The following is a 25,492-nucleotide window of genomic DNA, read 5'->3' as shown; positions in this document are numbered from 1 at the left end:
AGTGTCGAATGTAAAAAACAATACATTTATTCTGACTTACTCACTATAACATATTTTGCCTTAGAAAAATTTCACAGGATTCTAAAGATGGCTATCTTAATCTTTAATTGCAGAGGTGAAATTAAAATTATTATCAACAATTTAGGAAATAAGGATTCAGTGAAATTACAGAGCAACTTTCATGCGTAGAACATGATTCATAGAGCTGACAGATTTAAGTCCTATCATAGGATTTATAAGCAGAAGTCATATGTGGTAATGATTATACTTTTATGGCTATAATAATTACTAAAATTATTATAACTTCTTAACCATTAGCTTTAGAGACAATGTTGAACATTAAGAATGTTTTAAATAGTGCAAGTTATTAGTAATCTGTCCAACAAAACCCCCTGTTGAGGAATATCATCAGCAAAATAGTATAATTTCCAAACTAAAAGAGAAATAAAAAGAAACAGTATGAGCAGAATGGTGATTCTATAGTTGGTATTCTGAACTAGATAGGAAACAAATTGTGGAAATAAAAAATCACAGATCCTGCAGTGTTGAATATGTATACAGTATCTCTACTTTGAAATTGTTTCCCACCTTGCAACTCAACTGCATGACTGAAATAAAACAGATACAAACAGATATCGTTTCATAAGAATAATTATATTATATATATTATACTGCCTTACATTAGTTTTTATGATCTTCTGCTGTGGTTTGTATGGAAATGGTACTTCTTTTTCCTCAACGTGGTATTTTTGTCTTGCATTTCTGCAATGATATTGTTAAATTGTATGTTGTTCTTTACATACCGAGTTCTGCTCTTGTCCCATGGAAATGGGCTCTGTGTGATACGTGTTATTTGTTGATGGCAGTTCTATGACATGGATGTGCTGTATAGTCATAACAATCAAGTTCTCAAGATTTGCTTGGAGATGCTTATCCGTACAGTTCTTTGCTTTGTTTTTGGGGAAAAAAAGCTCTTTGTCAGCATCCGTTAAAACGTGTTTTCCTTCCCCTTTATCAAACCTTTTTTTTATAATCTTCTATGGGCTATCAGTCTGGTCAGATATATTGTGTGATATTTTGTAGATTTGCTAACTGACCACACCATAACTTGTCTTCCTGCATAACAAATTCAATTTTTTTTTGTTAAAAGGGTGTCCAGAGTGTTTTAGGTTATATGTTTGTAACAGCTACCTTTTTGTACCACGTGAGTACTTTGACTGAGGATGGAACACCTCACACTTGAAACCCTGAAATTATGTTTTATGGAATCTGCATGAAGAAAATACTGTGAAAATCTAGTGAGTATTACCATTCAGTTGAAGCTAATTGTTATTTAGCTACCAGTTTGGCAATGACTCTCATGGCACTTGTGCCTGATGATTATTGGATGTGGTTACTGAAACATTAGGAAAGCTTTTATAGTATAATTTAATGACAAATAAAAAGTAAAAACAATACAATTATTTCCATCTGTTGTTATTTTTAGTATTTTCTGTTAAAGCTAGTGCAAATTGTATGTTTTTTGTTATTGTATTTGTTTTTTATTGTTAGTTTAAATGATGATTTTAAGATATTGTGCAATTGCAAGCTACAGTACTTTAAAAAAGCAGTTTGCTTTTAATTAGTTTATTCAAGTTCTTTTTTTAATTTATTTTTAGATGTGATTAATAAAAAAAAAGTTTAGTGTTTGGTTACGTATCCCTATAACAACTGGATTTTGCTTAAGGGTGTTTGTTACCAGAAGTACAAGATCTTTGTCTGAAATAATACAGTAAAGGCCCTTATGATGAAAAGGCTCTAGTTGGATATTCAGTCTTTTAACTTATAGCTGCAACTTCAATATAATATTTCAACTTATGATGGTTAACATGATGCTCCTTTACAATTTGAAACAATAAGCCAAGAATCAATTCGTGTTTGGTCATATTGTGCATATCTTACATTTACTGCACATGTGGTCCCGTGTTTTCATGTTAATTATTCCATATAGTTTATTTTTTTCCTTTCAGAAAGTCTTGTAATTTCAATTAAGGGTTTTAGAGAAAACGAGATCCGTAACCTCCTTCCTCAATAGTAAGAGGGAAGGATGCAAAACTGTGATTTACTATTGCTTGTGTTTGACTGTTACTATGGCTTTGATCTAGCCTTGTATCAATTTTCAGGTTAATCACCAGGTTAATTCACTGCTTCTCTAACAAACCAGATTAAGACTGCAGTGATCTTGGAAAGCCTAGTGTGTATTGACATAGCAACTTGGCCTACAATATCATGCAAAAGCATCTGGAATTTTGGTTATTTCCAAAAAATTGAAATTTGAATGAAATTATATTATTAGCATAAGTTTTCTTTTGCTACTTTCATTGCATACAGCAGCTTTACCACCTTCTAATTCAACGTTGTCAGAACTCAGGAGTTTAGCAAGAAAGGGCCTGTTGAAAACTGGGATGAGACAATTCTGAGGATTCTGAGAACAAGGTTGCAGCTATAAGAAAGTAGGTAAACCAGTAGGTGGCACTCTTTCCCCTAGACCACAATTTCCACACCAAAGCCCCAATGTGGACAGTAATGCAAGGATTTGTCTGTTTGGTGTTAACAACTGTCCTGGTAAACTTCCACTCTTGACTTGCACAGTCTGGTTTACCGAAAGCTCCTCTTTAAATTAGTAACAACATTTCCGATTCACCATTCAACATTTCCATCACCATCTGAACTGCTGTGAATCGGGGCTGCTGGTATAGAATGGCTGTTCCTTGTCATCTAGGATGATGCTGCATTTCAGTGGTGGATGAAGTGGCCCTTCCTTTATGTAAAGTGATTTGGGATCCTTGAGATGAAAACTGCTGTATAAATTCAAGGAGGTGTTATTGGTAGTAGTATACTGGACTGCCAGTAAAGCTTCTTAAACTGTCATGTATCCAATTAATAATATAACATCATCTTTCTGAAAATCTCCATAAAAGATAGCTTGTGGTAGATGTTAGATAAGGCAAATAATTTAAACATTTGTGGTTTGGACTTGTAATACAAAAATAAAATAATAATCAAAGAACGATTCATCCTACCATGGTCTTTGGAGACATCAGAATCTTTATGGTTATGATCACTCTTGATATTTAACAGTAAAATGTTTCAAGCAGAGCTCAGAATTGGGATAAATATTAAGTTAATTATTTCAGCTTTTAATATAATAATTATTGGCCTTTCCTTATACTGGTGACATATAGTGGCTTTACAAATTAACAATGAATAGTAGGGTTTCTTGGTTTCTTTAAAAAAACAGCAGCTCTTAGGGAAACTGTATAATGCAGTGCTTTCAAGACATATTAGTTAATAAACTCATTAACTACAGTGTAAGACTAGTCCACATTAACATTATTTGCACAATCCAAGTTAATGTACATTAATGTACATTATGGCAATGTGGCAATGGTCTTCACCCACTTAGTTCCAAAGGGTTGTGTGCCCCACATAACTTCATGAATTGCATGCCTACACAGGTATTAATACTCCACAAGCATTTCCTATTAAAAAATACTTCAGCTTACATTTTAAAATGAGTAAAACCACTCTATCTGCTAGTGGAATCAGCTAGTTTTAGTTTTTTTTAAAACAAAATTGTAAAACTAAATATACACATAATCAACCAGTCTATAATTTCAGGTTTTTCACTTATTGGGTATTTATCATGTGTTTATTACATACATGTTTGCAGAACTAAATTTTAGAGAAAGATCCTATTCTTATATGTTTGTAAAAAGTGAACTCTTTTATGTATTTTGTATTTATTTTATTTGATAAAGAAATTAGCCATGCATAATTACTAGTCACGCAGGGTGTGTGTTGTTGTTATACATTGCTACTTTGAAACAGCACTACTTACAACCTTCTGATAGTACATATATTACAATATACAAGTTTACTGTGAACAAGTACAATAAGGACATACTATACTTTTGCTGTTTTGAGAATTTAAGAGCATTAGTGCACTACGAGGGTTAGAGTGACTGAAGAATGTAATTGAGAATTGAGACAGCACAGATGCTATCTGAACAGGTGATTGTGCACAGTTGCTCTTTCTGGCACTGTAGGGTTAGGGTAGGGAAAGAATGTGATCAGACATTGAGGTTGTGTAAGATGAGGGAAAGGACTTCAGATAGTAGGAACAGGAATAGAAAAGAGTTAGGATTTTAAATTGCAGCTGGCAGCCATATCACCCTGCAATTCACAACTGGCAGCCCCCACTGAAGCTCAGCAGGTGTGAGCCTGGTCAGTACCTGGATGGGAGACCTCCTGGGAAAAACTAAAGGTTGTTGCTGGAAGAGGTGTTAGTGGTGCTCACCCTGTGGTCTGCGTGGGTCCGAATGCCCCAGTATAGTGACTGGGACACTATACTGTAAAAAGGCACCGTCCTTCGGATGAGACATAAAACTAAAGTCCTGACTCTGTGGTCGTTAAAAATCCCAGGGCGTTTCTTCAAAAAGAGTAGGGTGTATTCCCAACATCCTGGTCAAATTTCCCATTTGCCGTTACCAATCATGGCCTCCTAATAATACCCATCTATGAATTTGCTTCATTAGTCTGTTCTCCTCCCCACTGATACAGTAGCTGATGTGTGGTGAGCGTTCTGGCGCACTATGGCTGCTGTCACATCATCCAGGTGGGGCTGCACACTGGTGGTGGTGGAAGGGAGTCCCCACTACCTGTAAAGCACTTTGAGTGGAGTGTCCAAAAAAGTGCTACAGTATATAAGTGTTAATCATTATTATTATTATTATTATTATTATTATTATTATTATTATTATTATTATTATTATTATCTGGCAATATGGAGCCAGTGGAAGGACCCAAAAATGGTACTACAAGACGGTTAAAAGAACATGTGATCTGTTGTCCCCAATATCATCTTAGGGAAAGCTTTGAAATTCTAATACAAAGATGATAATCCTAATAGCTATTAATGGGACCTCACAAGAGTGCTTCGCTGTTGTATTAGCAACAGAAAGGAGCAGATATTTTTATGTGACAAATTTATATACTGTAGCTCAACATTGTGCTGAACTGCCAGTGACACAAAAATGTGTTTAGTAGAAGGAAGTTGGGGGTGCAACACTTTGTATTTTTTTGGCAAATAAAGAATATAAGAAAGGTTCCAAATGAGAAGAGGCCATTTGACCTTCATAGTTTGTAGCACATAGATTTGAGAATCTCATGCAATCATTTCTTGAAATAAGACAGGGTACTGGCTTCAATAATATGGATGGGTAGCTTGTTGCAGACTCCCACAACCCTATGTATAAACCAGTGCCTCTTGCTTTGGTTTTAAAAACAGTTAAACTGGCAAATTGATTTTTAAACTTGGTTGTACCTTTAGTACCTGAAAAAGTTTTTTTTTCTGGTAATAAATCATGCAAGATTGTTATATATGCATAAACCTTTATAATGCCTTAAAAGGTGTAACAACATACAACTATATCTGTGAAAATGGTGCCCTGAAAGACCACTGGGAAATAAGTGAAATTGTTCCACAGCTATTACTTGTTCTTTTTACACTAGTCCAGAACATTCAGACAACACCCCACATCTAATAGTTGCTTGGCTATGCAAGCGATTGCAACATTCTTTGGCTTAAACCCACTTAGCTGAGAGAAGACAACTTGGGCAGAAGGACAAGGTAGTCAGAACCTCTGTGTGGAGTGAGCCAAGGTGTTATTGAAAGAGCCAAAATGGGGATGGTGGAAAGATGCAAAGTTTTACTGACCTGTAATTTTAAGGGGGGGGGGGGAATTATTTGAGTACCATAAATTAGGTGTTAGGTCCTATCAACAGATATTTTGTTTGTTAAACTCTGTTAAACACCTACAAACCAGGCTCAGTGATTCTTAAAAAGCACAGAAATCCAATCTTGGATTAAAGAAATCTGGCTAACAGTATTTCAGAATAATTTAAATTATATCACTGAATGCATAATTACTGAAAAGATGGCAATCAAACAATGCAAACAGCACTTCCATTTATACAGTAAATATTTTCTACAGGGGCATACTGTTTAAATTGTATTAAAAGCTATACATTTAAAACTTCATAATGTTCAATGTTCCAGTCTGTTGTCTAGAACAAAGTGTATTGATTGTTTAGCTTACTGTAAACTTTTAAGAATCTTTTAAGGATCACCTGTAGGATATGCATTGCTACTTTGTTACTGAAACAGTATTTTGAATGCTAGTAAATGGTCAATACATAGATCATGCATACAGAATTCATAAAATATATAGAGTAGGTATTAATTATTCAATTAATAGATAATACATCCCTTGAAAAAGTTTATTCAGGGTTTGCCCATCATCTGTCAAATGCCGGTATGTAATAAATATGTGGGCACATAATACGAGCTACAAGGGTGTGCAGGTTATTCAGCTCATCTGGGGGGTTTGTCATAATGTCATAATTAACTCTTGGCTTACAGGCTACAGCAGAATAAAATATTAACAATAACAGTGTCTTAGATCTGTATGCGAAAAATGTATTTATTTTCTGCACCTCGAAGACAATACTTTAAAGTATTGGCTTGAATTTGGTACATGAATAATATTTCAAGTAAATTATATTTGTATAATGAAAAGGCCCAATAAATGTTTATGTGCAGTTATAGGGTCTATTAACAACTGACAAAGTAAAATGTATTTTATGTAAAATTAAAATATAGTGGAGCCTTGTACTGTACCTCCCAAATGTGGCCCCACTGCCACAGCTTTGTAATTTTACCTCCTTCCACTTTTCATTGTGGATTTGACTACGTATTCCTTGCCAGCTTGCACTCTGATTTATCTCACCTCTCAGGACCACTTTGGCAACGTGTCCTGAAGTGCTTCTGCAACATTTTACAGTTACTTTGAACAAAATTCCCAGCATAATTTTTTTCCAAACCTAAAATGTCTGACATTTTAGCAGTAAGTTGTACGTGTGTTCTTATCACATTGTTGGGTAAGTACAGTAGATGATTCTGTGCCACACCTAATGGCACACAGGGCCAGGGCTTATCCTGTTTTTAAGGCTTGAAATTGGAAAAGGCACATCTAACCACTTCAAGTCTCTCCTGGATGGCTCAGCAGTCCATCACTATTGCCAGTCCCCTAGTTCCCACTCACTTTGCCGGTTTCCAAAAGAAACTGAAAAGTCATCTCTTCAGGACATACTGTACTTAACCCCAGAGAGGCCTCACTTACTGTCTGATACTGTTTTTTCACTATACATCAACACTGTAACTCCTTAGCACTTCAGCATCCTAACATTTAATTAGCACTGTCTCTTGTGGTTTAACTGTTGTTTAATGCCACTGTTTGCAACTTGACCAGATTTGATTTAAGTAACTTAATAAATCTAAATGTACACAATTTAGAGTGTAACATTCCAAGGTAAACATAAATGAATTAGACATGTTGAAAAACAATGTTTGAACAGACTTAACTTTTGAGGCAAAACATCTTCAAGTCATACAGTATCTCTGTTTAGAATGGCCCCTGAATCAACAACCAAAAAAGTGCAAAAGCAAATGGTATATTTTTATACAAAACATTTTTAAAATAAATAATAATATTCTAGCTGATTTGTTGTTTCTATGTACTGCATTGAGTTTCTGCCACCATTATGACAGTCAAATAAAGAAAACTACTTTTTGTTAAAGTGTTGATAGATTATTTATAAATGTCTTGTTTTATAAAGTTCCTAGACTTTTAACCTCTTTCAGTCTCGTGACAGCCTTTGATAATTTTCTATAGCGTTTTGTGTACTTATCACTAGACCTTTGTTTGGCAAATGATTCTTATATTTTTAGAACAGGTTTTCTCAGAAATGGGTCAGGACCGGTCATCCCTTTTTAAATATCCTAATTTGAACTTGTAACACGTTGATACACCGATTCAAAGTCTGCAAACCGCAGTTTGTGCTTAGATCATATTGGTGGATAAAAATGTAACCATGTTCTAAGTATAATTAGGGATGTTTCTTATGGCCAGGTAATGCGTGTTGAGTTTCTTTGAACTGAACAACAAGTTTTAAGTTATTTTCTCCTGTTGTCTGTTAAATTGGATTTTTTTGTGGTGCTTCTTTGAAAGTATTACGAGAAAAATATAGGCAACATACAGTTTTATTTAGTCAAAATATCGTCTTTTAGCTAAATGAATAATTAATGGAGTACAGTTCAAATGATTACTGTCTAACTTGATAAGACACCTACTCTGTAAAAGGATCATCAGGTATATTAATAATATATATATTAATAAAGAACAAATAAAAAAAGAAACTCCTTCAGAAAGCAAGTCATTTGTAAAAGAGTTTCAAAGGATTTTGTAAAGATGTACATTATTGTAGTTCTGTGTACTGTATATCTGATGAGTTTAAGTTTCAAGATTTGTATTGCTATCCATTCATAATTAAAAAGCCACTTATCCTAGTCAGTGCTGCCTCAAGTCGGAGCCTGTCTTTGAAGCATAGCGTGTAAGGCAGCACTTAAAGCACACGACTGACCGCCCCCAGAATGGGACGCCAGTCCATCACAGGGGAGAGATTTATTAGAGCAAAACAATTTTCTTTACAAAAGCCGTGGGAACGAGTTCTCTCTGATCAGTCATCAGTCATAACCACAGCCAGATTTCAGACCAAAGGCATCCTGGGTCATTTGGCTTACCTTGTACACCAAGAAGTTTGACATATTAAATTAGAAGGTTAGTCACTGAAAGGTAGGCTTTAATTATGCCTGGATCTGTTACATGGATTTTGCTTTGGAATCTGTTTTTCATAAAAATGTGACAAAATCCTCATTGTTCACTAAAAAACTGCTCTACAGCCAATAGAAAATGTATGTAAAGAAAACAAATAGCAAAATTGTAATTTTGAACTTACATAATATGTATTGTTTACAGATAGCTTAGATAAATGTTTTGTTATACATACTGAACAAAAGCTGCAATGTTTATCATATTAATTTAACCATTCATTCCAAAGGTGGGAAACTGGAAAATGTGTAGTTAAGTACAGTATATAGTATACATAATGTTTATAAATGTGTAGCATGTGCCCATATGAAAAACAGAAAGTATACTGATGGAAAAAAGAAACACAACACCTCCTCCTCCACACTCTGGTCCTCCCGTCTGCGTGGAACAGGCTGAAGAGTGACTCGTCCGTGAGGAGGACCTGATGCCACTGCTGACGAGTCCAGTGAGTGATGTCAGGAGGTGTGAGCAGAGGGCCTCTGACAGGTCTCCTTGCTCTAAGGCCAGCACATGGGAAGCCTCCCTGTAGCATGCCAATGGCCCTCTCCCTTGCTTCTGGTGACATTTGAGGCATTAGGGAATGCACAGAAAACTGACTGTGTGGCCTTTTTCTAAGCTTTGAGTGAAGGCCTTTTTAAAGGTGACCCGATCAGGCATTGTTCCACCTGGACCTCGTTGGGTAAAAGTGCACCTAACGAGCTTTCATGTGATCGGCAAGTTGCAATGCCTCATTGCACAAGCTGTATTGCTGGTCAGAGGGCATAAAACAATATGACAACTTTTTGTGAAAGTACCTAAGCTATAACTATAGTATTTTCATTCCAGAAAATGTTCCATGTCTTTTTTTCATCAGTATAAAATGCAATTAAAATTACATTACAATTATTATCTCCAACACAGGTGACACTGTAGCGCATTGGTTAGCACTGCTGCCTTGCAGTGTGGGGCCCTTGGGTTCAGTCTGTCCGCATGGAGTTTGTATGTTCAGGTTTCCTTCCTCAGACCAGCAACAAAATGGTAGGTTAATTGGCTTCTGAAAAACTGGCCCTTGAGTGAGTGTGTATGTGTCTGTGTTTCTTTGTGCTGTCAATAGAAAGGCGTCTTATCCAGGGTGTACCCTGCCTTGTGCCTGTTGCTTGCAGGGAAAGGCTTCAGCTCCCCTGTGACCCTGAAATGGATGAAGTGGTTAGAAAATGGGTGGATGGATTGTCTCTAACAAAATGTTACTCAGAGTTTAATGAGTTCCAAACCCTTGAGATTTTAATTCATGATATCAGTATGTGATGTAATTATTTATTTTTGAACTATAATGTCAAAGAGCACTGACTTTTTTTGCCTTCAGTGATTGAGTTTGACAGAACACCTACTGGTGGCTTGATAAAAAATGGTACCTTACTGTACTTGCAAAACAAAAAAATGCTTGACCTGTGAGTGTATTAAAGTAATAGAAAATATCAGTACTGCTAAAATATATTTTATATTACAATAGCATTTGTTATTACAATGGATTTTGTTATTTAAGTAGTATATACTCCATTTTATGTAAAAGGTATTTTTAAAAATGAAGAGAAATGTCTTGACTGAACCTACACTGTTATCACCTCCATTTTTGGAACATTTATAAACAATGCAAAATAAGACGTAACTTGGGTTAGGCTGGTAAACCATGTAAGATCCATTCATTTATCTGTTGATAAAGGAACTTTTTGATATTTTGTAGTTGTATATATATTTCAATAATCAAAAGTGAAAAAAGGAGTATAGGAAGGATACAGGGATTTGTTTGGCTCTGAATGCTCAAATGATCTGATTTTCTTCATAACCTTGAACAGTTACTTGTAGGAACTCTTCCAACTGCAATTATATGTTGGCTTGTAATATTTTTGTGGTTGATATTGAATTTATTACAGTGAAAGCATTAACCGCTGTTTTGTGGCTCGTTGCCATGTAGGATATATATTTTGTGGCTTGCAAAAGACAGAGATAGTTGAGCATATAATTTAATTAAAATAATATAACTAAATAGGAGGTAGAGGGAAGCCGATAATCTCCACAGACCATTGAAATGATTTCCTTTGGGAAGCTATCACTTTTAATTTATGGTTTTCTTTTCTTCATTAGCAAGCTAGCAAGGAAAAGCAGTTGCTCCAGTTGACAATGTGAGATCGCAATTACTTGACTGTGCTTTAACACTTTCTTTTCACTTGAGAAACGATTTAGCACTACTTTGTTAAGGAAGGGAATAAAGTTTCTTACTTACTACATATTGTAAACTGTTGCTATGTTTCTGAAAGAGTATTCCATCATTTGTTCATGTTAATATGCACAGAGTATCTAGAATTATACCCAATTATTTCATGCCCTCCTGCTTTTTTAAGAGTTTCGGTCTCATATCTTGCTATATCCCTCAGAATGTATGATGCCGTTTGAGGGCAATTGTAGTTTAATGCCACCTATTTTGACCAAAGGATCTTTTTTTTTGTTCAATTTATTGAACTTGTTTAAAAGATGGCAGATTGTGCTACAGTAAAAAAGGTTGTGCTCTTAAGTTAATTTAATGTGGAAATCTTTGACGCCTTTGAAAGTAATATTGCAATCCACCATTCTGGAAATAATAATTTGTACTCTTAGGGGTTATAGTAATTCATTGTGACATTCTGTCAATGGTTCTCAGATCATAATTAATTACTTCTTTGTGGATAAGGTTCACGCTTTAAAATATCTAGAATCATGAATTTTTACCAGATCAACTTTCCCTGTTCCTGTTTTGTATTCTGTCATTATTCTGCTTCTGCTCCTTAGAATATAATTTTACTTTTTAATTATCCTTCATTATTCAATTTTTTAAATGTTTTTATTTGACTTGTAGATACTTTACTCATAACATATGTATATAGGTAGGTAGAATATAGCCAGTACAATAACTGTAATACATAACAAAAGCAAAGAGTTTACAATCTTGGTGTGCAGAAACAAGTTAAAATTTAAAATGTGATCTTATAGTTATGTCCATGTAGAAGTCCATAACCCTGTTTTCTGAAGAAACATATTTCCATAGGTATCAAAACCTTGGTCTGGGCATTTGTTTTTGCTAGCATAGTGTTCATACTGCCACAATGCAATATATCCCTGTTAGATCCCATTGAAGAGGGAAGCTGACACCCTTCATGAGAATGATTTTTTGTCCTCTCTCAATCAAGGCTTAGACTGGTGTTAAGACACATTCTATAATCATTTTTGTTTTCAAAACATTGTTGATATTTAAATATAATAATACTGGAAATGTGAAATCTGCATTTAACACCTCTTTTAATATAAATATTAAGTCATAAATACAAAATATTTCTATATTAGAACACTTACATACAGTATATGCAAAGTTTTATAGTTGCTTATTTATTAGAGACAATAGGCTTCAGGAACTCATTCTTTTTGAGATGAAACTCAGGAGGGACTTAAGATGAATTTTATTCTATAGAATTCAGCACCATCACTCTTGGACAGCGCCCTTATGTTGAAAATAAGAGGTACTACCAAAGATATTGAGGTGCCGAGGAGAAACATTTTCATGTGGGCAAATACGATGCTATTACTGTATACTACTGAAATTACTCACTTGTAACTGTGTTTATTTCAATTTATTAGATACATTTACCCAATTATTTTCCTTTGTTGTAAAATAATTTGTTGTATTCTGTGAATATAATCTTCTGACAAATTCCTAATTCTACGTGTACATGCTCTTTAAATTTACGTCTACTATGGGTATTTCTGAGTAAAGGGTGGGGGATTAACCTCCAGCAGACAAGGTTTCCTCCAGCAGAATGGGGCCATGTTAACAAATGTATTGAAATGAAATAATATCATTTGAAATGTATTAGAGGTAAGGTTCAATGTTTTCTTTCCAAATATCATTGGGTATTTTTAATTATTTCCCAAAATCCACTGATCCATTAATTTTTGGCCATTTAATCCGATTGAGGGTCGTGGGAGCTGGAGCTGGAGCCTGTCCTGGCAAGCAATAGGAGCAAGGCCAGTCCAACAGGGCACACAGTGACCTAGACACACACGTGCTCACACTTACACCAGCATCAGAATACAGGGAGAACAAACAAACAGAACACAGATGGCACCCCAGGTCCAGAATTGAACCCAGGGCCCAAGAGATGTAAGGGAACAGTGTTAACAACTGTACCACCGTGCCACCCTATTTGTCAAAATCCTTATATCGATCGTTTTATCTTGATGAGACAATCTGAACTTAAAAATTTTTTTAAAAAATTACTTCAGTTAGGGGAATCTACTGTAACTTGGAATATATACTGGTAGAAGAAAAGCCACATACACTATGGTAATTACTGTATCTGTACAGATGTGTTTTTTCCATGTATAATTTTGTTTCAGTTTATTTTCAAAAACTGCAATGTTATTTTACAACAGGAATATGCATTTTTGGAATGTGAAAAATCTGCAAATTGTAAGTACTGTACATCATGGTTATCAAACCGTAACATATATTTCTTAACACTTAAGAGCTAAACAAAAAAAAACACTCCAAAATTGCACTTGTATTAAAAATATTTCCCACAGATTTTTCGAAGCAAAATGTTTTGCCAGATCAAACAATACATCAAAACCTCTTTTATAAACTTTTATGCTTTTAAAAGAAGTAAACATTCAACATACTGCAATTTCCCTCACGGGATCAATAAAGTATCCATCTATCTAGAACACATTTTTACTCTTTTCCCCTGCAAAACATTTAAACTTAAGAAAACTGGTTTTCTCACATAATTCAAACTGTTAACTTACAGTGACAATCATAAACATGTATGTTTCAAATCTATGTGGAATATAGTGTTGTTAAATGAAGGTATGGGAGGAAATAAAATTGTACTTCCGCTCTCTTATTTATACAGTACATATTTCACCTGTTTAGACCTTGTCTACATTTTTCTTGTATTTGGCATTTTTTCCCATCAGACTGACATATCTTTTGCACTCGGTGATGGCTTATTGTATAACTCCAGCGTCTCTCCCACGCACTTCATTCGGCTGTCACCTCATTATCTCCTTGCACCCACCAGCCCTTCTAGCATGGCCAGATGCAGCATTCCAATCCACCGTTCACTTCCTGCAAGCCAGGAGGGAATCCATTTTCTCAAACAAGCAGCTCTTCAACCTCACTTAGAAATGAGGCAAAGCGACTGGCTGCCTCCACCATGATGATGTCTGCCCTTTTCTTCCAGTTCTCCTGATGTCACCCCTCCTTTGAACTCTGGAACAACTATGGCTGCTTCCTCTCCCATTCCCCCTTTCTCTCTTCCTTCTCTTTCTCAGAATTCTCTTCTGCAGTCCCCACCTGCTCCTCTCTCTCCCCCTTTCTTTCTGTTTCTGGTTGCGTGTCCAAATCATTGCACCCACTGTTCCAGCCTGTTGTCATTGTTTTGTCTCTACCCACTTCCCTAAACCATTGGGGAGGTTGCAAACGTTCTGCAACTATCTGTATTGGGCCAAGGCTCCTTGTTTTCTATATTCATCAGTGCCAGTACCCGTGCTAGATATAGGTCCGTGGATATAGCTACAGGCTTCAAACCTCTTAACACCCCCCCCCCCCCCCCCAAGTTGCCATCCAATCAGTGCAGAGTTGGCTCTTAACTCTTCACCCATCCAATAAGTTTCCACCCACTGCCTCAAGCGCATCAGTCTCCTGTTTGTTCTGAGGACCATCTCTTTATCTGCCCTTTGATGGCTCTTCTGCCACCTACAGGGCAAATTGTGTTCCAACAACTGTGTCAAACTTAGTTCTTATTCACATCATGCCATGGTGCACATTTTCTGATCGTTATTCCACTGAAACCTTACATATCTGAACTAGTGCATTCAAACTAAACTCACACGTCAATAGTTTCATCACTGAAGAAATCCACATCGGTGTTTCAAGGTTCCCTTAATCTTTTTGGAGGTTTCGTCAGCCTTGATCTTACAAGCAAGGCTATCATTTCTTCAGCAAGGCGAGTTAATGGTAAACATTAAACTATAAATTACACCATCCCTTTATATTGGTTGTTTCGTCATGTTAATTGGGATTTGAACTACTGAATTTTTATTTTCGGCTGTGGCCTCCCATTTGTTCTAAATAGGTACTTAAAAAACAATGATCATATTTCTTTGAATGAAAAGAAAAAAAGTTTGACACAAGATTTCAAAGTCACTCAGTGCCAAAACCTTCATTGTGTTTACTGGATATTTATGTTTACTCATTCTTTAGTTCTAGGCTCCTGTTCAGCATTTAATTTTTTTGTACAGGAGATATTTATGTGGTGCCATTAAAATCATGCAATAAATAATCAATGTTACATCATTGCTCTTCACAGCTGCACAACATGTGTTTTTTATTTTTGTCACAAAGACATAGTTTATGGCCATTCACAACATAGTAAGTGAGACACTTGATAATTGTGGTCAATACATTGGAGCTTGTAAGTTTCAAGGGACGGGGCAGTGTTTCCTAGTTTTTAATTATGGAGCTTTTTTACCAAAAGTAAACTTTAATAGAATATCTTGAGTATTTCTTATATTGGAATCCCCGACGACTCATCCACAATTATGTGCACGAATTACTGGAAAAACAATTTTGAAGCTGGAGAGAAGCTCATCTTAGTTCTCACTTTTAAATACCAGAGTTAACATGATGTGTAGTTACAGCTTTAAAATGGGTGCTTAATGTAATTTGTGCTGATCTTAACATAACCGAAGTCATACCTTATTATTTAGGATTTTTGGTTATGTAAGTGTAGCGTTTTTCTGCTGCTTTGTTTTACTGACGTACTGTAAGACTATGTTTGTTTTCTCAGTGCTTGATTAATTACAACAAATAATTGAAATTTCCATACAGATTAGCCCACACCATTTTAGGGTAATGTAAAACACCTGGAAATCCTCATTAATATGTTTTGTCATACTGTTTTGACTTTTTCTGTTGCTAAAAAGTTATAGTTTGCATGTAAAAACCTCATAATAATAATACTGATTACTTAACAAGATTGTTTGATTAAGCTGTGTTGCTACAACTTTTCACATTTTTTTAGACTTGTTTGCTCTTTATATATTTGCTTTCTACATGCTGGGTATTGAATATTAGTTATTATGTGTGTACATTGCAACACACTAGAGTGCTGAAAACATATTCACACTAAGCCAACACTTTGTCGGGGGGGGAACAGAATCGCTTTCCATTTTCACGTCCTTTATCTGGTTCTGCTTTCCTTTCAAAAGATTTGTTCCTCAGCCAGTCCTAGTTCAAAACCTTTTCCAGATCTTCTTCCAAAAGGATAGTTTGCCAAAAGCTTATTCTTCTTCAGTCCTTTCTGGACTTCTCTACCCTGAAAATGATTTCCACCAGGTGTGCTTAATTGTTTCACAGTACTGTACTGAAAAATGCACCCTGCACCTCAGAGTGTCACAATGTTTTCTAGATTTAGTAGGTCATTAGACCATGATTGAAGACTCACTTAAGCTATCGGAATACAGAGCGGAGTCCCTAGTCAATGTGATTCAACACTGAACTGTGTATGAAACATGTCATACATTTACTTCAGAATCTGTGAAAACTTCAATATGATCAAAGAAGTGTACAATGCATGGTTTATACACCTGTAAATGCAGTATTTATTGCTGTGCGTCTTTTTGGGTGCAATTCCAACAATTAAGTGAATTTACAACTATTTTGCACTTGTTTTTGATATCCTCAAAGGCCATAGGATTGCTGTATGAAATACCTGCTTTACTGTCTTGCTTCATTATTCTCAGTGAAACAAAACTGGTCTTATTTATTGTTATTGTCATCCTGTAATGCGCTTTGAGAAGCCACCTTTAAAGGCGCTATATAAAATAAAGTTTTTTATTATTATTATTATTATTTCAAAAGACTATATACAAACTACTATATATTCAGCTGTAAAGTAACACAGGTCAGCATCACATTTCTAGCATAATATACATCATGTATTTTAAAATGGTTGATGAAGCCATACATCTTTTAAAATGTTTTTTTTTTCTATAAAATGTCCAACTGGTTAATAATTTTACAAGTATTCAATATTAAGAATATGAACAAATTTTAATTCTGATCAATCACATTTTGTGTGGAACAATTTGCTATTTCTCAGTTCTGTTATAATCAGTAGATTGCACACCCAGCTCCTGTTAGCTAATATGTACAGTAACTTTATGTTGAATATACTTAAAATGTTTTCATTTATCATTCTCCCAAGTAACTCCTGATTAATGCTGCAGATCCCCTTTTGGATTTAAGCAGCAGAGAATACCCATGATCCTTCTGCCTTAAGGCTAAAATTAGCCAGTCTGGGGAATTATGGATCTGACAGTGATAAGCATTATAAGCACAGTCTAAAATAAATCTTCATAATCTATCTGTTACCAGCAGCATGCATGATTGCACCTTGCTTTTGCTTGTGTAACTGTACTGTATGTTGCCTGTATTGTCATCTAAGTTGCATTAGTACAGAATAGTAAGAAAGTCTTTATCCCAAAACAGAAAAAACTCAACATGTTTAACATTCATTAAAGCCCAAAATCTCCTAGAATACATCCCTGTTGATTGTTTGGCTGGATGTATTGGTTAAATCAACCAAGACAAATTGCAAATCCACATGTTGTGCAACGTATGTCTCCTCTATTTGCCTTATAATGAAGCTCGTTTTTTGATTCACTGTTGATCCCATGTACATTCTAAAATCCAACAGGATGACTTTGTGAATTCTCCTGAGTATTTATAACATCTGAATCAAGTCTTCTCTGTTCAAGGTTAAATAGTTTCTGTTCTTTTCTTTTTCTGTAAAAGTAGGACATTCTTTTCAAGTCCTGGAATGCACCTTGATTCTTTGGACAGATTCATAATCATACATTTTCAAAATATCAGTTATAAAAAAGAAAATGGAGGTAAGAGCAGAAATATTACTAGTAAGACCCAAAATGACAATATATGGTAAGCTGCTTTTCATTTGCCAAATGCAACCTATCTATCAGTTTCAGTTCCAAATTATCAATTTTTGTTTTCCTTTGGGTTGTTTCACTGTACATTCAGAATATGTATATTGGTTTGACTTTGAGGATTTTAAATACTTGAATCAAATCCATCACAGTCTTCCCTGTTCTGTTCTTTTAGCCTTTCAGAGTAGGATTTTTCTTCAGGTCCAGGAATGTATCTGTTTGCTCTTGTCTGGATAGAGTCCGGATCAGCAATATCTTTTTGAAAAGCGGTGAATAAAATTTATTTGAACTAAATCATAACATTCTGTTTGCATTTATATTGCATCCCCAAATTGTGTAGATCAGAGGTTCCAAATTCTGGTCCTGGAGGCTTACACATCTGCCAATGTCTCAGTTATACAGTATAACTGAATCGTTAATTAACCTAATGATAGGGTTAATCTGTAATCTTTAATAGGGCCTCATGGTGGTGCAGTAGTTAGCATTTCTGCCTGACAGTGCTGGGACCCAAGGGTCAATTCTAGACCTGGGGTGCTGTCCTTGTGGAGTTTGTATGTTCTGTCCTGTGTTCAGGTCGTCCGCATTATGGAGTTTTCCAATTAAATAGTGTGTTTATTTAGTCATTTTAAAATTTCCACTTCAGTTAAAATATTTTTATTTATTTATACTGGGTGCAACTAAGCAAAGAGCTCATGTGGAACATGTATGAATTTCCAAGACCCAGATTGGCAAACTCTGTTATAGAAAATATAAATGATGTGTCAACATAAACACCGGTCTTTTTCACAAGTAGCTTCTTCAACCTTCTTCCGTGTTTTTTTTTTCCTACCAGCATATAGTGATCTGCACTTGCCATAAACATCACTTGTCTGGTGTTTGCCCAATCTACATCTTTTTGAATTGCTTTAGCAATATCTACAGTGTGCCAATCCACCTGTTTTGGTATTCCAACTAAATTTCTTTCATAGCTTTATAACATGCAGTATTTAGATATAATATAGGAAGAGCAATGCAGATCATTGTGGTATTTCAATAATTATGCCATCCCAATTCCAACATTTACCTCTTATTCTATTTTGCAATACTCTTATTCATCCTTATTAATATAGCTAATATGTGAAACTTTAGTGAGGTTAAATATTTAAAACGGATGCTAATTTTCAAGGCTTTAGCCTACATCATAGTAGGTGAAAACCAGGGATTTTACCTACAGTAGATATACATCTTGGTCTTATTTTTAAGATACAAAATTACAACATTTTATATAAATAGCAAAAAGGGGCTTGTTTGATAGCACCACTAAAGATGTTTCTGACAAGATCTTCAGGACTTTTTCCTCTGTTATCCACAGGTGATCCACAGGGACAGTGTAATGCAGTGGTCTACTGGTGATCCACAGGGACTATGAAGTGATCTACAGGTGGGCCACAGATCAAATGTTATATAGTGGTCCTTAGGTTATCCATGGGTAAAAAAATGGAAATTTTTGTCCCTAACTAAATACCTAATGTGCATGAAAAAATGGAGTTTAATAAATTGTACACTTAACCTGTGGATAACCATCTGTTGATAACTTGGAGTGTACTTTGGATCATTGCTATTAGGGCTAATAAGTATTTCTTTTAGATAGGTAAAACTGTATGTATTGCACATAAAGCACATTTAGAAAAATAAAATAAAGAGCAGGAATATTTTCCTGGTTTTGAATATGTTTGGATCATGTATTGCCGCTGAAAACATTTTGATCCCGTTTCGTTTATTTAAGCAGAATTAAGCAATACCTCCAAAACAATTTTGTTTTGTCATTTATTTATTCATCATGTTCAATATATTCAAAAGGAGCTGGTTCTAAAAGGAGCTTGCATTGTAAGTACCAGACTTGGTCTGCATTTGGATTTTTTCTATTTTATTCTACAAGTTTCCAATACTTTTAATACAAATTTTCTGTGAAGCCTTAAAATTAAACATGCAAACTCCACGCAGATAGCACCCCAGGAATCGAATCCAAGGTCCCAGCACTGCAAGACACCAATGTTAATTTCTCTCTAGTCCTTCCTTTGGTTTCTACAGGGTATTTTGGTTTAGGTATTATCACCCTTGGCAGCCCCCAAGGATTGGTAACCATTTAATTAATTAGTATATGCATGATTGGTAAGTAAGAGTGAATTAGCATATCTAAAGCTACATATTTGCACTAATTTTGAGCAGTTTCATTTGTACAGTTTATTCCAGAAGAGGCATAGCTATATTCAAGAAGCCTTTATCACATTAATATTTAATCTCCGGAGTTACTGTGTGTTTATGTGTATGTACATTCCTGCCAAGTTGTATTATTTCAACTTGTGTGCACATAACCATTAACTTTTTTTATCTGTACCACGCAAAGGGAAATTCCATTTAATCACAGCCTGTGGCATTTGGTTTGTGCATTTGGTGGGCAGTGACACCTTATTGGAATTATCTATTGCTTTCATTTGTCTTTTTATTAATAAGAAATAGAATAGAAATAAAAAGACTATGGTATAGGAAGTATACAAGTATTCTAGTATAGAAGAATGGGATTCACAATACGTTTATTATTAAAGCCTTCTATAAGAAATTCTAAATTAATTAGAAAAAAATGAATTTATTGGTGTGTGGCTGTTATGGTAGTTAATAGCATACTTTCACAGTACTTAATCCATGCAGTATTGGTATTAAAACTTATATCCTTATGCTATTTAACTGTAAAAAATTAAGTAATAACTATACTGCAGGTATGCTCTTGAAATGCTATACTAGATAGATAAGACTTTATTGATCCCAAAGGGAAATTGATGAACTGTACTATGCTCTTGAAGGCCTTTTGAAATGAAATTGAATACTATGATGAACATTACAGAAACATAATGTCATTCCATTTAGAATAATATGTTCTCTGCAAATTCTATTTCTATTTATTGAAAATACATTTTTCAATATTTTTCCAGCTTCATATCAATAATCAAAAACATATTGTATGGAAACAACAGAGATAAACTTGGAGACTATTTGCAAAATAATGTCATTTTTTTTAGAAACAAGTTGACATGGATTTAGAAAGGGAAGGTCTTGTTTAGTCAAACTGTTAACTAGTTAACTAGAATTAGAAACTTGTACTAAATGTACTATAATTCCTTGAACAAATAACAGGAATGTATTTATATTTCTAGCACATTTCTGATCAAGTTTCGCATCAGCTGATACTGAATTGGAAAACCATGGGAATCCAAAATGATGTACATGGATCAAGGACTTAATGAACAGGAAATGGTGCATCATCTTAAAGCAGTGGTTCTCAAACTTCAAAGTTCACTAAATTAATCAGGGACGACAAAACCGTCATTGATTAATTTGTTCAATTAACTGAAATGATTTTAAGTAAAAAATGTAAATGAATTAGTGAGTAATGTTGTGATTATATACAGCAAGAAAATTGTAAAAAATAAATTTTGTTAGTTTATGTTTTGTTTGTTACTTTACATGCAGTTGTCTCCGGAAAGATACAGTATGATTTAACCTTGGCTTAGGAGAACAAGACATGGGCCCACATGTAATGCTGTCTGATCCTTTATTATCTTTTCCTTCAAACACAGTGTGAGGGGACATGTGTGAAGATGCAGTATTTGGAGATTATTCATACATAGGGCAGATACACACACTAAGCAAAAACATATGGAGGAATTGGATCTAAAAAATGGTAAACATTTTATGAGTTTTTCAGTGGGTCATGTGGAATTTGACAAATTATTTCCTGGCAGATTTCTGGTTTGCTTACCTAACACATTGCTGAGTGAAACTGATGTCAGGCTTATGTTGGTTGTGGAAGATTAGGGAATAAATATACTGTATTGATTTACGATTTACAACATATGCAAAGCTGGTTTATACTGTTCATCCAAGTCAAATCCCTGAACCCTAATATTCGTTCTGTCTTATTGCATTACAATACTGTTAACTGTATAACATTTCTTAAACAATTAATATAGTGTATTATCAGCATAACCCCTCCCAGCTACCACCCCCACCAAAACTCCTGTATACAGTGTTGCTCTTAACTCGGTTTTCAAAATTGAATTTTCTCCTCCTTTGAGCCATATCTTATATAGAAATTTGGAAAGTTTGTTGGAGGTTGTATGAATATATACAGTATATAGAAGGATGTTTATAAGGAATAGAATATGTGTATAGCTTCTTATCACCACAGTTCCAGTCAGTGTGAAGCCTGTGGGATTATACCATACTTAGCTTAGCTGTCTCGTTGTGAAGGGGATAGATCTGTGAATAATGCCAAGTACTGGACTAGAGAAGGAGTTTGAATTATGTACTAAGTACTATGAACGTTCCTTAGATCCTTAGAAATTATTATTTTATTGGTTATGGCATATCTTCAAAGGGGTCACACTGGCTATATTTAATTTCAATTTGCTGTAGTACTTCCATTATAGAAATTTCAAATACATTTTATAATGGAATACTCCTAGAATATTTTATGTGCAACCAGCTAAAATATTCTAATGGTTTTATGTGATGGAGATAAATAATCAAATCCTTTTTGCAGTGTACAGTGATGGAAAACTTTGTGTGACCTATTTTGGATCAGTTCTTAAATATTGCTAGCAAATCTAAAACATAAAGCGACAGTAGTCTTTAAATTGTAAATAAAAAGCCATTTTGCTTTGACATTCCTTTGGCATTTTCTACAAACCTTTTAAGCTTTGTAACATATTTAGACATTTAAACTGTTGTTTAAATTATTATTGTTACTATATTATTATTACTGGATAATTATTACTATTATTATTTTCCTGTATTTATTTACCAAGTGAGAAATCAACCCAATAATTTATCTCTGCTACACTCTAATACCTTGTCAAGGTGATCTGCAAGGTCCACATCAAATTTTGAATTAATAAGAAAGGGTCATTTGCTTACATTATTTTTCCCTGACTAAAGCAAGTTAAGTCCCCTTATTCTAAAGTTCAGTAATTAAATGGAGCGGTTGTGACATCAAATGTACTACTGTTTTATTTTGTTCGCAATATGTTTGGGAGTGGGAGAAATTTGTGAAGAAATCAAGAAAGATTTACATTTTTCTGTTGTTGAAAAAAAAATATTTTCAAACAAAATTAAACTAAGTAATATTGGTTTCAGCTATATCTCAGTAGTTTTTGTTGATGTATCCTCTGGTGACCTAATAGTTTGACCATAATAATATATTTTGTAGAGCTTATCTGATCTTGTTTTTGGTTTTAACAGAAATCGTCCCAAGAGATGTTAACCTGAAAGACAAGTTTATAAAACATTTCACAGGTAAGATACAAAGTCACCCTGTATTTGTATTTGTGCTTTTTCCAGATGTCATTTTAATATACATATTAATATTCTAGTAATCTAACAATTATTATTCTATTTTATGCCTGGATTACATATAGTGGTACATTCAACTTCTTTTCTATTTCATAAAATAAAAAATGCCTCATTATAGAGACCAAAGGAAACACATTACTAAATGGCTACTTTCTTTTGATGACAAATTATTATTTTAAAAATGCCACAGATGTGATTCACTGCATTATTAAATATAACATTCATAACATAGCCAATGGGTATGTCAGGTGCTCCTTATTTCAGTATTTTGCAATTGGTACAAGATGTAATAAACCATAGATAGTAGTTAAAATATAATTTTTAGAATTCTCTCTAGCATGTTCTTTTTGTTACTCAATGGTATGTTAAATAATGTTATACTGTAACTCGGAAGACAAATACAGAATTTGGACAAAAACATTTGTACGCTTTATTTCATCAATTAAAAATAATTCCTGAGAGGTTCATATAAAGGTATAGGATTATTTGAAGTAATTTACTGTTTGGAACAACTGTAATGTGCACTGCTTTAATAGAATAAGATTTTATCTTTGTGATGAGGTGCAATAATTCCATGCTTTGCTCCTAATAAATACGTTACACTGAAGAGAAAGGCTCACTACGTGTGGAATAGCAAGTCCAAGTCCTTATTAGACAGTTTCATGTTTTCATTTGTCTACCGTGATTAATTCACCAATATGTTACACCTAGAAAATAACACTGGGACATTAGTTTCTAATCTCTCTTCTTAAAAATAAAAGTTTTTACCGCAAATATATGGTTATAATGAAAAGGAATGAATCACATTTTACTTTGGAACATTACCCTGCTCAAAGGTGAATCTTTGTCCCAGTTCTAGATCTGAAGCAGGTTTTCCTCTATGACTTGCCAGTAGATTTCTCCATCTATGCCATTTACAGTATGTTCTCATCAGTCTTGACAAGCTTTCCACTCCCTGCTGATGAGAAACAGGACTAAAACTAAGGGTTGCCAGCACTATGCTTGACAGAAGGAATGGTGATAAATGAGTGAGGCACCTTTGCTGGGTTTGCATCAAATGTAACACTTCATATTTATACCAAAAGTTATGATTTTACCTTGGGGTTTAAGACCTTTTCTTTGCCATACAAGCTCCTTTGTTAGGTGACAAGGATGTTGTTTATCCATACACATTTTCTCCCAGCTCAGCCACTGATTTATGTAACTCTTTTAAAGTTGCTGTTAGCTTCACATTGACATTCCTAACCAGTTTCCATCTTGCCTCCCTACTCAGTTTGGAAAAGCAGCCTGATCTATGCTGCGTATGGATGGCTTCCACTCCTTAATGATCCACTTGCTTGAAGACATATCATGGGTCTTTGAAATATTTGTTTACCCTTCTCCAAATCTGTGAACTTAATCCATGAGCTATGTTGAAGGCTGATTGATCTTCTTGGTTGACTCATTGCTGGAAATTTACTGTCTGACTGAGAGACCTTACAGAGACAGGTGTATTTATTCTGAAATAATGGGAAAAACTCTTACTGTACACAGGCAAACACTTTTCAATGAACAGTGTGGTTCATTAATATAATGTTGTACACCGAAATTATTTTTTGTTGCAGCAGTTTATGACCTTTCCATAACTTTTCCTTTCATATTTATTATTTGTTTACTTCTTTATTTTTGTTTTTGCTTTAAATGTGTGGGGAAGGTTGCAGCTTTAAAGTAACATAGTTTGAAAACTGTGCAGTTGTATGAATAGTTGTGCAATGTATTGCAGCTACTGTTAAAAAATAATGCATGTTGAAATTAAATATTGTTTTTATAATGAGTACATAATGAGTGCTTTTACTTTGCTTTGTTTTCAAGCAGGACCAGTCAAGTTTTCATCTGAATGCAGGACACATTTTCATAGACTTTACCACAACACAAGGGACTGTTCCACACCAGCATGTATGTATACAGTTTACTGTGATACAACATCTTTCTAGCAATCCAGTATGAACATAAATTCATTTAATAGTTTTGTGGCTGTCTTGTTTATATGTTTACATTTAGGTCATGCTTATTTTGAATAAAAATCAATAAGGATAGTACTTAGATATAGTATATCTTTTTTAATAAGTGTGCAATGTTTATGTATACAAGTATCTCTGACTTGAAAGTAGATAATGTGAATTATGCCATGCTGAAAGGAGAAGAAAGAAAACACAACATTTCGGCCGTGGAGCATTCTTTAGGTGTGACACCTGGAGAAGGCTCCATGGCCGAAACGTTGTGTTTTCTTTCTTCTACTTTCAGTGTGGAATAAACCTATTACTTGTTCCTTTGCTGCC

The 25,492-nt window shown here is 34.5% G+C and overlaps 1 protein-coding gene across 3 annotated transcripts in view; it reads left to right on the top strand.

The window, feature by feature from the left end:
* alkal1 (ALK and LTK ligand 1) overlaps nucleotides 1-25,492 on the top strand; it is a 36,011-nt gene that overhangs the window by 3,539 nt on the left and 6,980 nt on the right. For 2 of the 3 annotated variants that reach the window (XM_015353474.2, XM_015353473.2), the window contains exons 3-4: nucleotides 23,064-23,117; nucleotides 25,026-25,109. In XM_015353474.2, coding sequence (XP_015208960.1) covers nucleotides 23,064-23,117; nucleotides 25,026-25,109 — 138 coding nt within the window. The remainder of the gene's footprint in view (nucleotides 1-23,063; nucleotides 23,118-25,025; nucleotides 25,110-25,492) is intronic. The other variant, XM_069190819.1, reaches the window with a different exon arrangement.

This window comes from Lepisosteus oculatus, chromosome 6 (assembly GCF_040954835.1).
Source record: "Lepisosteus oculatus isolate fLepOcu1 chromosome 6, fLepOcu1.hap2, whole genome shotgun sequence".
NCBI classification, from domain to species: Eukaryota; Metazoa; Chordata; class Actinopteri; order Semionotiformes; family Lepisosteidae; genus Lepisosteus; species Lepisosteus oculatus.
Note: the sequence above shows the minus strand (reverse complement) of the source record. Positions and strands in the feature narration are given on the sequence as shown.